At 46.1% G+C, this 17,569-nt stretch overlaps 3 protein-coding genes across 3 annotated transcripts in view; 2 read left to right on the top strand and 1 right to left on the bottom strand.

Moving 5' to 3' along the window:
• smad3b (SMAD family member 3b) overlaps positions 1-4,060 on the top strand; it is a 31,056-nt gene extending 26,996 nt beyond the window's left edge. The window contains exon 9 of the mRNA XM_048257116.1: positions 1,097-4,060. Coding sequence (XP_048113073.1) covers positions 1,097-1,220 — 124 coding nt within the window. The 3' untranslated portion in view covers positions 1,221-4,060. The remainder of the gene's footprint in view (positions 1-1,096) is intronic.
• A 105-nt stretch (positions 4,061-4,165) lies between these two features.
• aagab (alpha and gamma adaptin binding protein) lies at positions 4,166-9,428 on the bottom strand. Its single transcript, XM_048257579.1, has 10 exons — positions 9,081-9,428; positions 8,002-8,192; positions 7,451-7,547; positions 6,918-7,007; positions 6,526-6,612; positions 6,090-6,169; positions 5,758-5,851; positions 5,496-5,600; positions 4,907-4,956; positions 4,166-4,820 (listed from the first exon to the last, which is right to left on the bottom strand). The coding sequence occupies exons 1-10, from the start codon at positions 9,172-9,174 to the stop codon at positions 4,743-4,745; spliced, it is 966 nt and encodes a 321-aa protein (XP_048113536.1). The 5' UTR covers positions 9,175-9,428; the 3' UTR covers positions 4,166-4,742.
• Positions 9,429-9,482: 54 nt separating this feature from the next.
• The window catches only part of iqch (IQ motif containing H), a 35,411-nt gene continuing 27,324 nt past the window's right edge, over positions 9,483-17,569 (top strand). The window contains exons 1-8 of the mRNA XM_048257578.1: positions 9,483-9,708; positions 9,928-10,050; positions 10,155-10,252; positions 10,357-10,432; positions 10,611-10,730; positions 13,540-13,657; positions 14,100-14,210; positions 15,063-15,238. Coding sequence (XP_048113535.1) covers positions 9,658-9,708; positions 9,928-10,050; positions 10,155-10,252; positions 10,357-10,432; positions 10,611-10,730; positions 13,540-13,657; positions 14,100-14,210; positions 15,063-15,238 — 873 coding nt within the window. The 5' untranslated portion in view covers positions 9,483-9,657. The remainder of the gene's footprint in view (positions 9,709-9,927; positions 10,051-10,154; positions 10,253-10,356; positions 10,433-10,610; positions 10,731-13,539; positions 13,658-14,099; positions 14,211-15,062; positions 15,239-17,569) is intronic.

Below are 17,569 nucleotides of genomic sequence, written 5' to 3'. Positions count from 1 at the left end.
TAATAGGCCTCTGCTGAGCCTCATGGTGCTGCTGCTGTCACGGAGCAGAGAAGCCCGCAGACTACTGTGCTGTGATGGGCCTGGAGCTGCTCTCATAGAGCCCAGTGACTGGACTCGCACTCTGAGCGGCTAATGGATCAGAGGCCCAGCGTGTGGAGCACACACACACACACACACACACACACACACACACACACAGGAAGAGACTAGCAGCTAGTAGCAGTCACAAGAGAGCACCGGATGTTATTACAATTTGGTGACTTGTCTTGCAGCTAATATCAGGATAGCTAGTTAGGATAGCCAGCCTGCTGCTTGTTAGTCAGGAAAGAGAAACAAACAGGGAAGATACCATGGCAACCAGAGTTTGGAATGCCATCCCAGTACACCAGCTGCAACGAGACGGGCGATGAGTAAATTGGCTTTATGATACCGCTGAAGTTGTAGAGAGAGAAGAGGAGAGAGAGAGAGGGTCCGAGTTGAGGACCGCATGAGGGAGTGTGTGAGAGATGAGGAGAGAGTGTGTTTGGCATGGAAGAGGGAAGTGAGAGGCAGGGAAGCAGGTGGACGTGCTGCGAGATGATCGGAGTGTGTTGTGTAATACAGGAGGAATGCAGTGTGTGTGGGGGGGTCTGTGCAGGAGGTGATGGGTGGTGGCTCTGCTGGTGGGGGTGTAGGGTGGAGAGAGAAGGGGATTCCCACAAGGACTTCAGCCGGTTGCATTTCAGATAAAAGTCCACTGGAGACGGAGGGGACAAATGCAGAGGCTATATTTACCCCTGGTCACCTAGGAGACGCCTCCACATGTACAGTCATGTTCATGCCCCCGTCTTCACCCACAGGAAGCGCCTGGAACGCACACCCAGTCGGATGCCCAGGTTGGCACTGGCAGGCTTGTAAAATGTGTGAGGGCCATGAATGTGTCCTTGAAAAGCAGTCCTACACTAAAAATGTTAGGAAAACGGAGTACACCTGTCCTAGCCGAACCTATGACCATACTTCTTAATATGTCTCTCCTTCAATTGTATGTATCTGATCTAACCTGCCTGCTCTCTCTCTTGGTGTGTGTGTGTGTGTGCGTGTGTGTGGTTCTCTCCAGGCGCCAGACAGTGACTAGCACCCCCTGCTGGATCGAGCTGCACCTGAACGGGCCGCTGCAGTGGCTGGACAAGGTCCTCACACAGATGGGCTCCCCCACCATCCGATGCTCCAGTGTGTCCTAGACGAGAGAGACCGTCCGTCTGTCGCCCTGGCAACATCCTGGCAACCATTCACACCCCCTTCATCCTCGCCCAGCAAGATGGCATACAGGAACCCCTCCGCCCCGCCATCCCTCACACAAACTACACACACACACACACACACACACACACACACACACACAGTCTGCTAGGCTGAGGAAAGCCTAGAACATCAGATGGTGATTTTGTTGAAAAAGACCCCACCCCTTCTCCTGGAGAGCAGTCCACCACTTCAACAGGTTGTTCCGTTTCACTCGACGCGTTTAAGAAGCACTTTTAAAGACCGCCAGCGGCATGTGCCGCTCTGCCGTGGCTTCACGCTGCGCCTGCCGTCCACGTTGCCGCGTCTGAAACGGCAACAGTGGGGCTTCTGTCCATTTTGCATGTGGTGACCAGCCGCTGATGCATGAGAGCAGCAGTAGTAACAGGAAAATGGTCAATCACCTCATCTGTACATTAATATTAATAATGTAATATTGTATAGTATTATATTATAAATATATATATATATATATACAACCATGGAATATTCATCACATGGACTGATTCAGGAAAACAAGAACGCTTTTTTTGTTGATGCTCATTTTCTTTTAAATGTGAAAGCTCAAAAGACTTGAATGAGTGTGTAATAGATGTATTGACGTTGTTGAACTGGATGACCCCTGGCGAGTGGGGCAGTGTTCGAGGCTGCGGCAGGGCATGGCTCAGGTATGGAGCCGCGACCTCTGACCCCCGCATCGCTACAGCAACCAGCATGGCCATCTTCTGCATGGCTGAGAAGAAAACCGTCCTCAAGTTCATGGGGAGTTTGAGAATCGTGTTGGGTTTTTTAAATTTCAGTTTGGTTTTTTAGCTCCAAGTGTATGTGTTCATGTTGAATGCTAAGCTGTTAGATTAGTTGGATAGCTTCCTCACTGATGAGATCATGTATCACAGCACATCCATCAAGATCAATCATATTTAAGGTACTTTTTGGCGAAAGTAGCACAAAACTGTATTTTGTATTATTTTAAAAGCACTTGTCCTCTACTACTCTGTGAGGTAGTACTTAAAAAAAGAAGTTGTGTTTTGGATTTGGATTTCTTTTTGTAAATGACATCATTTGATGAAATTGTAGTTGTGCCATTTCATTTCTTTTCCATCACATTCAAAATACTGTTCTTTGAGCGCAGTTGGTTTTGGAGATTTTTGTATTAATGATTATTTTCAGACGAATACTCTGAGGGCATCACAGAGCTGTATTTACGCTGTGTGCCCTCTTCAGTGGTTGTATATAAGTGAGTATAGTATTGCTAAGAGTGTTTGTACATTATTTCCTGTTTGACTAGAAGAGGACAAGGTCCAGTGTCATAGGAGAACTCCGGGCATACTCGTGACACCCACCTACCCAACCACCCTCCTACCCAACCACCCTCCTACCCACTTGGATGAATCGGTGAATGTGTGTGCCCCTTTGAGGCATGTAGTGTGTTTTTCTGAGCGGTTATTCACTATGTGACCCATACCTCCCTTACGGCAGAGTCCAGAGTCTGCCCTGCGTCTTGTCAGTTTTTTTTTTTTCCTGACCGTCACACACATCATATCCATGTCCAGGCCTCATGTAAAGCATGTCAAAGGGACTCTCAGGACCATTACCTCCTGTTCACACACACACAGAGAAAACACTAAACCAGAGAGTGTGTGTGTTTGTGCTCAGACAAAAGATATGCACAATCTTGTGTATCTGTTTCTATTTTACTACCAGTTATTTTTGTGCAGACATGTTACTAAGAGAGTATTTTGATGCAAAGAAAAAAATGGTTCTAAAAAAAACCCTGAATTTTGAAAACTGAATAGGAATCCTAGAGCGAGTACTGCAGGCAGCTCTTGAGATGTAGTATTTTTATGTGCAGGTGTCCATCTTCACAGGGCGGAAGTGGAGTGACCCACCTGCCCCAATGTGGTTTTTAATGAGCCAGGCCCTCAAGTTCAGATGGGCATTTGTCTTACTCTTTGATAGAAGATCAGGCTTACTTAACTGGATCTGTTTTTGTCTTTTGATGATTATTATGATGATGATTTTCTTTCCCAGCTCTCTGTGGCTGTAGCTACTCTTGGCTCTTGTTCTCGACACTAACTACAGAGCGACAGAGAGCCATACCTTCAGCTTAACGTACGGCTGTGCACAACCCCATGGGAATATTTATGGTGACCAGTTGACCCAACGCATGGGAGCTCAGTCGCTTGTAGGCAACAACAGGCTTGTGTTTGTGTCTAGTGAAATCAATGCTAAAGGAGCTGTGACTTGGTCTAATTTTAATCATTTTGTGTGGCTATTTAACATCTCCTTGGCAACGCAATGTTACACCTGCTGATCACCATGGCACTTAGCCGGCTTCTGCTATCGCCATGACACTTTGCCGGCTTCTACGGTCTCTGTCCGACGGTTGTGACATGAGTGGGAGGCTATTGAGATGAAGGAGCAGACGCTGGGCTAGATCTCAGTGAACTGGCTTTGGGCTGCTTTGGCTTTGGTCAGTTAAATACTACTTGACCGCAGAGTCAAGTGTTTGTTTCAGTGGACTTGGTGGAATTTGGGGGATAAAGACTTTTTGGGGGCTTTGTTGTCTTCGGCTTTGTTGTTTAAGTACTTACCTTCATTTTTTGCATTTGGATCCTGTCTTATTGGTGCTTAGTTTCGTCCCATAGTGTCTCCCCTCTCAGTCTTCACCCTTCTACACAACTTTGTTTTTCTTTGCTTTCATTGTTTTGAGCTATTGCATTGTATCCATTTGTTTTGGTATCCAAGAACTTTTAATAATAAAAATTGTATATTAAACTTTCTTTTGCTTTGTTTGTCAATTTATTATATCAGCACCACTCTGGTAGAGAGCAAGATATGGTCTTCACCTTGAGAAGTTTTAAAATTAAAAAAGTCTGGATAGTTATTCATGATTGACAAACATATTTTATTACAATATAGTAGTGGTAATGTACTACCCTTCCCAAATAATGCCTGATTAATATACTACATCAGGAACACATATTAGGGGTAAGAAACACCCGGGAAAATGGTCACCGATGCTCAATTTGACTCTTTGAGTCAGTCATGATTGGGAACTTCCAAGACATGGAGATTCCAGCCTAATTTAGAGCTGCATTCTGGAACTTCTTCAGGAAGCCAGGTACAAAGCCCATATATGGTGCCAGTGGGCACTGGCAAGATTTCATCCTTGTGGTGCTCCGGCAGCAGGACTTGCATTGCCCGATTAACATGTTTAGAATCGGGGGGGTTGATGGTGGGCTAATGAGTAAATCTCTCTTTTGAAAATGTCACAATGAGGCCCACAGTCTCCTTCCTCTCCCCTCTCCTCCTCTGCCTTCAGCTCAGGTCAGTCCCTGCCCTCTAACAGCCACCGAGGGCCTTGACCTCGGCTGCCCCTGTGTTGGGGAGTTGTGGGCAGAGGGGCGGGGTGAGGTGTGGGGCCTGGGCAGTAAAGGAAGCGGCTACGGTGGCAGTGCCAGTTAGCTCTCTTCTCCCGAGGACAGGCCGTCAATCTCGTCTTGGTCTCCACCAATCGCCATCCAGAACGCTTTGGCTACCTAAAGGAACAAAATGGTCAGTCACCGGTCAGAAACTTCTCTCATTCTCTTTGACACCCACATATCCCAGCTTAATGCATGCATACCTTTTCTGCATGGACTTTTCTCTGCTCGTGCGGTAACGAGGATGCTTTATCTGTCAGGGAGAGAGAGGGAGAGAGAGTTTAACAGATGTAGATGGAAACTGCCATCTCTTCTGTGCAATAAAACAGCACCTTGGTGAGGCCTGCAGTCTCCTCGTGGTCCTTGAGCTGTGTAAATGAGACTAGATGTCACGGCAAAAATAGCCCTGCGAACAGAAGGGCTGGAGGGCATGAGTCATGCAATGCCAATGCGGTGTTACGCTACCGTCAATGTGCTTTGGGCATTAACAGGAGCTGCGCTGCAAGTGTTCGCTCCTTAAAAGCCAATCACACACTGCTCACACGGACAGCCCTGGGGGACACCGCTAATGGACTGACACCCACAAGTGGCCGACTGGCCGGACCGCCACCTCCCAGGATTTCTTCACCGTGCTATCGAGGTTGTTTAACGGCTCCACAGAAGCTTTGTGCGAGGGCGGATACCTTTCATCTCCGAGTTTGGTGAAGTGATGGTGTGGTGGTGAGGTGGTATGGTGGTGCGGTTTTGAGGTGGTGCAGTTTTGAGGTGGTGTGGTGGTGCGAGGGCAGATACCTTTCATCTCTTTGAGTTTGGTGAAGAGACGCTCAAAGTTCTCCACGTCAGCATCCCCGGCTGTGAGGTTGGCCAGCTCTTGGATGTCCATGTCGGTCATCGGATCTGAACACATAACACACACACACACACACACACACAGACTTAAAAACATGCTGGTGGTGGTGTGGTGGTGCGCTGGGGTAGTGGTGGTGGTGGTGCGGTGGTGGTGTAGTGGTGCGCTGGTATAGTGGTGCGCTGGTGTAGTGGTGCGTAGTCTTACCCACAACTTGTCCCGGCACGGCACTGGACTCACTCCTGACCGTCCTCGGCTCCTCTATGATCTCCTCGACAATCTCTGCTGGGGAACCTGACGACTAACCAGCACACACACACACACACACACACACACACACACACACACACACACACACACACACACACACACACACACACACACACCTCAGATCAGTATGAGAACTGTGATCACAAAATCTCCCACACATCATCAAAAACACATCATCAGTATGGAAACTACCTCTGACATAAAATATATCTCGCTCACAGTCACGCATGCACGCACACATACACACACTCACGTCCTCAAACACACACCTGTGTGTCCTGGCTGGGCCGGGGGTTGTTATGTCTGGAAGCCACCAGGCTGCTCAACAGACCAAAGCCCTGATTGTGTTCTGATGGAAAACCAAAACAAACCCACATGAGCAGGCAGTCCACCCAGACCCACTTCTGACATGGCCTCTGACTCTCTGATCAACTGATACGCTGTACTTCTCATCTCCGTAACAGTTGTTTCAACATGTGTGCCCACTTGACATTATACAGTGTGTAGGATCAGATTTAGGGTACGTCATTTTTGGTAATGAATCCTTTATTATAAGATCACAACCGATGCTTCGTCTAAGATAAAAGACTCAGATGCAACAACTTATTCATCTTACACGCGTGCTTAAACAAACACAATAGCCTGTAGTGTGAACCTGCTCTGCAGAGATGCCACTAATGGCTGCCTACCATCCCCCCCTCTCACCTCCATCCTTCATCTCGGCGCTGGCCCACACGTTGGCGTTGAGGGCCTGGATGATCCTCTTCACCCCCGTGGACTCAGGGAAGTCGTCTGTTACAGCAAAAACACAGTGAGGAAGAAGAGCATACGTGGACGTCTGGACAGTTACACTGTAGTGCAGATGAGCATGATGGACGTCTGGACAGTACACTGTAGTGCAGATGAGCATGATGGCCAAGTAATAACTAGATTTCCATTGTATATTTATATGCATAAGAGAGAGGGGGAAACGACTTGACAATTAGGAAACTAACTGATAGATGCATGTGATGCAATAATAGTTGTAATAGTGGTCATGACAGACTTATATTTCGCAATGAGTCATGTGAAGTCATTGAGTAAAATGGATAAATCACCATCCTCATCTGGAAGATCCTGAGGGCTGAGCTCCACCAGCTCAAACGCATGGGACAGGCACCACTGCTGAGCCTCCTGTCTGCTAACACCTGCAACACACACACACACACACACACACACACACACACACACACACACACACGCACACACGCACGCACACACACACGCGCATCGCCGCACACACACACACACACACCATCAGGGTCAGGATCAGGAACACTTGTGGATGGTATCTGGATTAGTCATAACTGAGTCAATTATGCCTTTACCACAGTGCTCACTACACAACCACTAGTTCACTAACCACAGACACCCTCCATCAGACCACGAGATGACATTTGAGCAAAACAGGAAACAGCAAATCACCATTGTGACTAACTTAGCTTGTGCAATACCATTTCCACATTCCACATGAGGCCAGCATGAGCTGCAGGCTATTACCCCAATAAATATGAGGTCATAGGATGTAACTGACATAAGGATGATATACTGACACACACTCACACACACACACAGTGTATGGGGCACTTACCATCATCAGACACATGGTCACATGCCAGAATGAGCACCTCAGGAGCCAGGTCCTCAACTATTGGTAACCAAGGTGACACACTGTTGAGACCATCTTTCTGCAATATCCCAGGAGCATAACATAGTGTAACTACTATATCTGACATGGGGTGAATATGGAAATACAACATATTAAGAGTGTAAAGATATACATTTGTACCAATTAATTTAGGTACAGGATGTCAGGTTCAATAGAGGTTCAATACAATACCAAAAGTTCCCACACAAACATATTAAGTGGTGGACCATTTGTGAGTTTATTTAATTACTTCCAAAAAAAATATTTGACACCAAAATACTAATCTCCTGCTTATATTAGCAATATTGAGTACCAGCAATACCGTCAGTGAATGTTAGGCTATGTGTGTAATGTTAGTGTAATGTCAGTATTTACAGGCTTACTGTATCGAAAAAATTAACCGAAGCCTGACTTCAACACCGAAGTACATACCAAATCGTGATGTTTGTGTACCGTTACACCCCTACAATGTATGGAAAATGAATGATACTTACTACTGCACTGTTGAAGTACACAATAAAGGCCTGCATAGACTGGGCAACTTCTGAGCACATCTGAAACGTGCTTGGCACCACACAAAGGGTCACGTCAGCTGTGTAGTACTTATTGCTGATTGTCCAGGGGTACCAAATCACTGTGTCCTCCTGCTTAGAGGGCTCAGGCAGTGTTGATGTACCAAGAATCTCTGTGAAGGTAACATACAGGATTACTTCATATATCATAAGTACACGAACATGTACCTTTATTGACTCGGTTGTCATTGAACAGCCATTACGTAACATTAAAAACTAAAATAACTAGGTCAACGCTGCCGCCTGCTGGAGAATGCAAGCACTTGATCTTATAAACATTTCCTGGAGTCTACAACACGCTCAACTTTGAGTCGAAATGTGCAGTCGGAAAAATAGATAGAATGTTAAAATCAAAGTTACATTTGTATTAAAATATATGAAAGGCATGTGTGCACTAAATGTCCCGGAAGCATGTTAGGATGGCTTACCACACGCAGTAACACTAAAGAAAACAGCTGAGCTAACGAGCATCCAAGCTTAACGTTAATGTAATAACAACCATCGCCACCTTTCTTTGACCTTTCTTATTTTAGGAACCAACACAGAAACTTGTACTCTTGGTAGGTGACCCCGACAGCACAGAAGGGTGTCTTGACATGGACATCCACAACTGATAGTTAACATGATTTGAGGCATTCTCTGTTTGTGCCCATTCCCAGCTAGCTTCTAACGTTACTATACAAAGCTAATGTTGACAGATTACAGGAGCAGCATACAACACTGCAAATGGGAACAGTGTGTAGAATATTGCGCGGACAGAATGTCTGTTAATCACTGGGGCTTGTAAACAACATGTTCTACATTCAGAAAAAAATGTCCGATGTCTGAGGGCTTTGTGAATTCTAGCTCATATGCTAACTCTAGCTAACCTTCCCTACCTACATTCGGCTAGCAGAGCCCGTTTACCTTATTAGACATTCTCTGCGGCTAGTTAGCTAGCAGCTAGCTATCAAGTAAGCAACGTTAAGTGAGTCGATGGGTGGGTTTTGCGAAAAACTCACGTTTGATAAGTTCTTCTTCTTTAAACGTCGGATCAGAACTGGAAACCAGAATGCAAGGCATAGGTTCCACAACAATATCTTCTTCAGCTGACATTTTAAAATAGGCAATTCTGCAAAAATGACACAGTTATACGGGCTAGCCGAACAACTGAATTCTAGGACCTTTCAACTCTGACCCAAATATCACTTCCTGCTTTTGGATTTCAGAAGCTGTTAACGTTATCGTTAATTGGTTAAGGGGGCATCAGGATAAATTGTAGTCCCTCTATTTGATGTTCTTTTCCAAACGCCAATATTCATCATTAATATATCCCCTGAAAAACAACACAATTTACAATAATAATGAAGCCACCAGGACGAAGGGTGCGCGTCATGTTGTCATGGTTACACCATAGTTGTTAGGAAGACATTTTTAAGGGGGCAAGTCATGTACTATCAGTGGGCTAGAAAGAAACTACTTACAATGTTAGATATATTTCAAAATTCACATGATGCAGATATGACCAATTTGTCAGCGCTTGCATGATGACAGTTTAAAGACCACTGACGTTACTTCGCATTACGATCTGTATGAAGAATGGCGGAAATCTTCAAAAAAGGAGATGCACTTGGACGTGTCTTAGTTCAGGTGAGGCTTTGCAAACGTTGTGCCAAGTTTTGTTGTTTGTGTTAAAAAAATAATGGTTATGATTTGAGCAAAGATAAACGTATTATTACTCTTTTCTATTCAGTTAATACAGCCTAGATAATGTACATTTACATAAATGTTTCCCATCAACTCACCGAAAATGTTGGAATCAAAATCAGAAAACAGATTGAAAATGGCTTGTTGGCGTTTGATGCACAGGTGCAAGATGACCTGAAACAACTTAAACGGAACCTACATCGCATCACCCTTCAAGATGGAGGCGAGACTTTAGGCATCCAGGCTCTGGAGACAGCCATTCAGAGAACTGAATGTGGAATACAAGTTAGAATGACTCTTTACAACTTTACATGTTGAAAATTAAAATTTGTAATAACCATTTCAGATTATGAGTAGGCTACTGATTGACTGTTTTCTTTTCTTTTCAGAGGCATGCTGAGGAGTATTTAAAATCTGTGAATAAGCACATACTAACTCTTCCTTGCATTGAGAATCTAGAATCTAATATTGTGCAGATACCACAATGGTATAATAAATAGATTAAATAAATAAATTATATCTTTTTATCTGTTTATCAATCTTTTTAGAGAGTGATGAATGATTAATGAGACCTGTTTGAATTGTACACAGGCGACCACCACTTGAAAGTCTTCCAGTCAGGCCTCATAAAAAAGATAAAAATGTCGGACCCTCACCTGGGCAGAAGGTAACTTCCAGGCTCCATCCTATCGCCTGCATTGCTTTTAACCTACCATCTGTATAAACCTATCACTGCTTTCAAGAGATCTTTCCGAGAGGCCTTCCTCATGTTTTGATCTCTCTCTCTCCCTCTCTCCCTCTCCCTCTCTCTCTCTCTCTCCCCTCTCTCTCTCTCTCTCTTACAGCACAAGGCGGCCTTCACACTGCGGTTGCTCTCCAATCCCGTGCATCCTAAAATCAGAGACGTGATGTACCAGAACTACGCCATCCAGTTCCCAGAACTGCCCAAAAGGACGGCAAATACAGTCAGTTTCTTCACAATTACTACATGTGTAGTATTTGGATGTTTGTAGATGTTATTGACGTTGTTATATTGACCTTGATTAATCAAAAAACATATGGAAGGTTGGGTTACTTTGAGAAAATAAAGCTATGATTGTTGTTTTGCTGGTGAGAATAGTTGGGATGGCTATGGTTAGTTGGATGAGGGTGTGTTGTGGTGGGGCTGGGACGTAGTATCATTATTTTTAGCACATCTCTTTTAAGGTGACTCGATTTCTCTCTAAATTATTCTACATGACATGATATTGATTGAGTGTCTGTTGAAGGCATATTGATTCAGTCCATAAATAGCCTTGTAATATATAAAGTCCGCTGCTCTCCTGAGAAATGTGCGCAGAAATCAGGGCAGGTGTGCTCCGCTGACTAATTAAAATGAATGGTCTGTAGTTATCCGCTGGCTAGCTGGCTTTATCTGTGTCTGTCAGTCGCCCTAAGCCCAGCAGATGTCAGCTGACACACAGGACAGGAGTGATGGGACAGGACGTATTTGTATTAACAGATGAGTCTAGTCAAGGCACGTCCATATGGGAGATGGAACCTGAAGGTCACCTACTTTTGGCACTGACAGCGAAAACATTCGTCTGGTAAACAAATGAATCTCTGGAAAGGTCACCATTTGTTTTGGCATGCCGGTGTGTGTTCCCTTTTCTTTTCTTTTTTCCTTTTTGGCTTCTCTTTTGTTATGCTCTCTTAACAAGGCCCCATCTTTCTTTCTTTCTTTCTTTCTTTCTTTTTTTCTTTCTTTCTTTCTTTCTTTCTTTCTTTCTTTCTCTCTCTACCTCAATCTCCTTCCCTCACTTCTTTCTCCCTTTCTCGTCTCTCTCCATCTTTCCCTCTCTGCCTTCTTCTCAACCTTTTTTCATTCACTTCTTTCTCTCTCTCTCCTCTCTCTCTCCTTCGTTCTTCACTTCTCTCTCTGTCTCCCTCTGTCTCCCTCCCTGTCGTCCCCGTGTAGTGGCATGGCAGACGCAGATTGCGGTGGGCGTGCGCATGTGGTGGTCTGACGGCTGATGGCTACGGTATGGGCCGATGCCTTACATCTGTCTCAGGACCGCCACGCCGTGCCGCGTCTACCTGTGCCCGCATGCCGGGAAGACAGCCGTAGCTTCCCCAACTGCCAGCCACTGGCTCTCTGCCCAGCCTCCCCCACACCTCATGCCTCTCCTCCAACACACATTATACCGCAGTGCTGCATGCTGGGAGAGTAGTGCTCGCCTGGGTGGAGGCTCCGTTGTCCGTACCCCATGATGCTGATCCCTGGGGCCAGTCACGTTGGCTAGTGGGGTGAGAATGAACAGACCAGGGGCAGATGAAGGAGAGGGGTAAGACAGGGTGTGGGTGTACAGAGTTGACACTCTATAATATTTGGGTAATTCAAGAAAGTTGGCTGTGGATAGATGCCATTTGTTGTTGTTGCTGTCATTGTTGTGACTGTCATTGTTGTTGTTGTTGGTTTTATCCTGCTTAAATTCACGGTGGTCAGTGCAAAATGGCCTCCATAGTTACTGAGTGCTGTGAGTGCCGTTCTGAAGCGGGCGTGCGGTGCAGCGGTCTTCATCTCGGCCAGAGCGCCCTGGCCCCTGGGTCAGTTTATTTTTCTCAATGAGGAATGCAGAGTGCATCGGCATGCCATCGAGATAATGAATGAGCAGCACGGAGAGGCCGAGACTTAGCCCGAGCGACTCAGGCCATTTTTGGACATCAGTCCCATGTGAAATTAGAGCGCCGTGGATCTCAAACAGCTGTAGGATGTAAGGAAAAAAAGAGAGGGGTGTGTGTGTGGGGCAACAGCGGTTTATTTTGAAGCGTACACGGAGAACACAGAGAGTTGTGCCAGCTCGTGATTGATTGCCGCAGGGAAGGGCTTACTGGCCAGTTTACAATGTCATTAACTGCTGTGCCTTGGCTCCTGCTCCCTCTAATGAATGCAGAAAATCTGTTGGTTGTAATCACACAACATAACCCTTACCTTACACACACACACACCACACACAGGCATATGCACACATACACAAACACACACACACACACACACACACACACACACACACACACACACACACACACACACACACACACACACACACACACACAGGCACATGAACACGCACACACACAGATAAGCACAGTTCAGTTATTGTGAACAAATGTATACACACACACATGCACACACACATACACACACACACACACACACACACACACACACACAGTGCTCACAGACCCTGGAAGTTGGGGAAAAAAGGATTCATATTGCTTGACATCTCCAAGCTGCCAGTGGCCTGATTAATGGATGCCGCTCTCCAGCCTTTTCCAACAAAGTTTGTGTTTGGAGTAGAAAGCCTGCGAGTCAGTGATCCACAGCTAATAGCATTCCCTGTGAACACACTGCTCAAATGGAGCTTATTTCCTCTTTGCTGGGCTTTGCTTTGGTTTGGATGGGAAGACTGGAGTGGAGTTTTTAATCCACCCTCAGCAAGGAGAGAAAAGGTTGTATGCTGTATCCAGTAGCCAGAGCCAGTGGACTCCATCTAATATGCGCTGAAGTTAGGTGCCTTTCTGGACATCTGTTAACCATAATGCATGCTTGAGTGCAAGTTATTTCATTTATACAGTACAGTACATGTATGCGTTTGCCCTATGACGCTCTAATTGTCATACAGTATGCCTGCGATGACAGTGGAGATTAGATAGCATGCTGATAGCATAATCAGCTGATGATTAGATAGCATGCAGCTTAATAGGCGACTAAACTCTGGTTCTTTCCTCTAGATGCTGACGCAGAAAGTGGTGACCGGTCGTACTGTGGGTGCGCTGGCGATCGTGCCCGGCGGAGTCCATAACACCCTCTTCCTGGCTCCGCCTCTCTCTGAAGAGGATATGAAGGCTGGTAAGGATGATCACTTCCTCCATTTCTTGAATCAGGAAGTCGAATAGTTAATTACAAGAAAGATCATTCCATTTTATCATTGTTAATTATCTATAATGATGCCTTTAATTTGGAACATCCTTTGCTATCAAGCACTCTTAAGATCCTGTACTCCTGTAGTATAGCTGATGGAGGTAAAGGTGATGGGACTGACCCCCAGGAAGCTCACACCCTGATAATGTATATATCTACCCTGGGATGTGTTTCCCAAAGCATTGGTAAACTACAGTTGCTGAATTGTTGAACTGTTCAAACTGAATCAGTTTGGAAGTTCGCTTAGTGCTTAAGTGGTAAATAATGCTTTCTGGGAATTAAGTGTTGGCCAAGTGCGTAAATGCAGTTGTGGAAATGAACTTTGAGTGTGTGTGTGTGTGTGTGTGTGTGTGTGTGTTGTGTCCCTCAGGGCTGGCCAGTCTCCTAGAGAGGCCATGTGACCTGAGCTTACCTGAGGCCGCAGTCCTGCCCAAGGCTGCCCAGCTCCACCTGAGAGAGGACACCAGTCTCCCCAAGATGGGTTCGTCTCTTAAAGTCCACTTTTATTCAGAATAATCACACAGGCAGCTTGGAGCTCGTATTGTGTTTTTGCTCACTCTGATGCTTTCTTGGATGCTGTGTGTGTTTTGTGTGAATGTTTATGTCTTTGTTAATGTTTCTGTCTGTATGTGATTGTGTGTGTGTGTGTGTGTGTGTTATTTTGTTATTTTGTAAGAAACAAAGTAAATATAGTCATTCATCTCTGCAGTCTGTTTTCATTCACTGGAGAGTGACACACGCTGGCTAATATGAATTACTGCCACACTGCTGCGGAGGGAGTGTGTGTGTGGGTGTGCTTGAGCGAGCAGGAAAAAGAGCTCCGCTACCCCCTCGGAAAATGGCCTGATTTCAGAGAACTTGGCACAAGAGCCATCTTACAATGGCCTGGCCTCCCCGGCAATCAAAGCCTGTGTCGAGATCTGATTACTACAACACACAGGCGATTAAGCGCGCGCACACACATACTGTACACACGCACACACGCACACACTCACACACTCACACACACACACACACACACACACACACACACACACACACACACACACAGGAGCCAAAACTGGAGCGAAGTTAAACACAAGAGTCACTTCTCCTTGGTGTTCTTTTTTCAGTTCTTTATAAATACGGTTTATTTAGATAAGCTCATGAGTGGAAGACAGATTTGACTAATCTTCCAATGTTGGGTTGACTTAACCAAGACATTGCACGAGCTACCATTAAAATGTGTGATTAGGATATCTCTCTCAGCAGTGTTTGTGTGTGTGTGTGTGTGTGTGTGTGTGTGTGTGTGTGTGTGTGTGTGTGTGTGTGTGTGTGTGTGTGTGTTTTGCAGTGCCCTCAGGCAGCTCAGAGAGGGTGTGTAAACGTCGGAGAGACGTGGTCCGGCGTAAAGGCCCACCTGAGGCTCATGGTCAGATGCCTGGGACTCGCCCACCCTCTGTGGCCTCCAAGTCCGACAAACGTGTGGAGGTGCACAGGGGAACCCGCCTCCTTCCCCTCACCAGTCCGGTAGGAGAATCACACACAACCACCTCCCAGAATGCACCCCCAAATAGACAGCCTGCACCAAATTCTACTGAAGATCCCCTGAACCAGCCAGCACACAGCACGTGCTCCTATGGCACAGCTCCCAGTTGCAAACAAAATACACGTTGTGGGTTTTTGGCGATTCAGTAACGGACGTCCATGGGCTCCTTTCAACCTGCAGAGAAAATTCAAGTTTGCTAACAGGTTTGTCTGGGTTCACCCAGGCTAATTCACATATACACTCCAACACTCCAAACGTTAACCAGCGTAGCACGTTCTTGCGCATGCACACACACAGACACAGACACACACACAGACACACACACACACACACACACACACACACACACACACACATACTCCAGCTTGGCTTAGGGGTGTGTTTGAAGTGTGGCTCCCGTCCATTACCCAGTGGTGTTTTGTTTCTGACCCCTTGCCACAGTGTCACAGGTAGCTCTGGGGCTATTGGAATGCCCTGGTCACCCTGTCACTGCGGCTGCAGATAAAACGCTGGACACAGGAGCTGCGCCCTGGGGGAAGTGGCCTCTGGCCTGGCAGAGAGCAGTGACCAGTGGTCGTTAGCGCTAATGTGCTGTGTCTGAGGTGTATTGGCTGAATCCTGGCCTTAATTCTACAGCACATATTACTTACTGAGGGCCCTTCTGTGTGTGACATCTGACCCCGGGCAGTGTGTGTGTGTGTGTGTGTGTTTATGTGTGCGTGCGTGCGTGCACGCGTGCATGCACGTGTGTGTGTTTGTGTGTGTGTGTGTGTATGCCAGCAGGGAAGTGTTATTTTAAACAACAGTTACAATGTACAGCAGCAGCAGGACGTGTGAGGACCTCTGAGGGAAGCAGTGCCTCCTGAGACTGTTAAGTCCGCAGTGTCCAGCAATGTCCAGCAGTGTCCAGCAATGTCCAGCAGTGTCCAGCAATGTCCAGTCCAGCAATGTCCAGCAGTGTCCAGCAGTGTCCAGCAATGTGCAGCAATGTCCAGCAATGTCCAGCAGTGTCCATCAATGTCCAGCGGTGTCCAGCAATGTCCAGTCCAGCAGTGTCCAGCAATGTCCAGCAATGTCCAGCAGTGTCCAGCAATGTCCTGTCCAGCAGTGTCCAGCAGTGTCCAGCAATGTCCAGTCTAGCAATGTCCAGCAGTGTCCAGCAGTGTCCAGCAATGTGCAGCAGTGTCCAGCAATGTGCAGCAATGTCCAGCAATGTCCAGCAATGTGCAATGTCCAGCAGTGTCCAGCAGTGTGCAGCAATGTCCAGCAGTGTCCAGCAATGTCCAGTCCAGCAATGTCCAGCAATGTCCAGTGTGTTTAAGAATGATACTGTATACTGTACAGCATATTGTTTGTAATTGTATATGTGTACATTTTTAAAACACTGATGACTATACAGACTCTTTTTACACCATTTACGAGGCTCAAATTAGCTCCATCCTTTATTGGTAGACTTCCGAGGGCCTTGACATTTAAAACGAGACATTGAGAACTTTGAAAACACAATTCAACACAATTTATACAGACAATACCTTCATGAAGTTTTACCGTCACGCCATCTTGAATTTAGTCCGCGATAAGTCGAAATGACAAGTAATGCGAACAGGTATGATAAGGGACCAGATTCCAAAAATAATTCAGTGGAAATGCATGGATTCCAGTTGCTGCTACTGGAAGCAACCAGAATCCATGCATTTCCACGGAATCGTCTTGTAAATAAACTGTAAATAAAGTGCTTTTTCAAAGTTCTCAATGTCTCGTTTTAAATGTCAAGGCCCTCGGAAGTCTACCAATGAAGTATGGAGCTACTTTGAACCTCGTAAATGGTGTAAAACAGTGATTTTTTTTACATGGCTAGGCCGATGCCCGAGGCACCCCATCGAAAAACTGTTGGTAGCATCGGCTAACTAAGCTTTTCAGATTTCTAAGTGCAGGGGACAAGCCGAGATGAGCTATGAGACATACGTTCACACTCGGTATCATGTTTCAACACACTTTAGGTCAGTATCACACCGGAATTCTCCTTTAAAGAAATGATGTGAATCTATTTGGAACTGGAGTTTTGTTGTGGAAGAATAAGAGCACAGCAGGAATAGGCCTTGGTAAAGTAGACTTCAGTGTGTTTGTCTCTTATTGCTTGTGAATGTCTTTGTCTCTGACTCTCTCTTCCCCTTCCCTTCCCTGTCCTCCTCCTCCTCCTCTCCTCCTCCTCTCCCCCATCCCTCTCCTCCCCTCTTCTGTCCTCCTCTCCTCTCCTCCTCCTCCCCTCTCCTCTCCTCTCCTGTCCTGCTCCTCTTTCTCCTCTTCCTGTC

The sequence above is a fragment of the Alosa alosa genome, chromosome 11, assembly GCF_017589495.1.
Source record: "Alosa alosa isolate M-15738 ecotype Scorff River chromosome 11, AALO_Geno_1.1, whole genome shotgun sequence".
In the NCBI taxonomy this organism is placed as follows: Eukaryota; Metazoa; Chordata; class Actinopteri; order Clupeiformes; family Clupeidae; genus Alosa; species Alosa alosa.
Note: the sequence above shows the minus strand (reverse complement) of the source record. Positions and strands in the feature narration are given on the sequence as shown.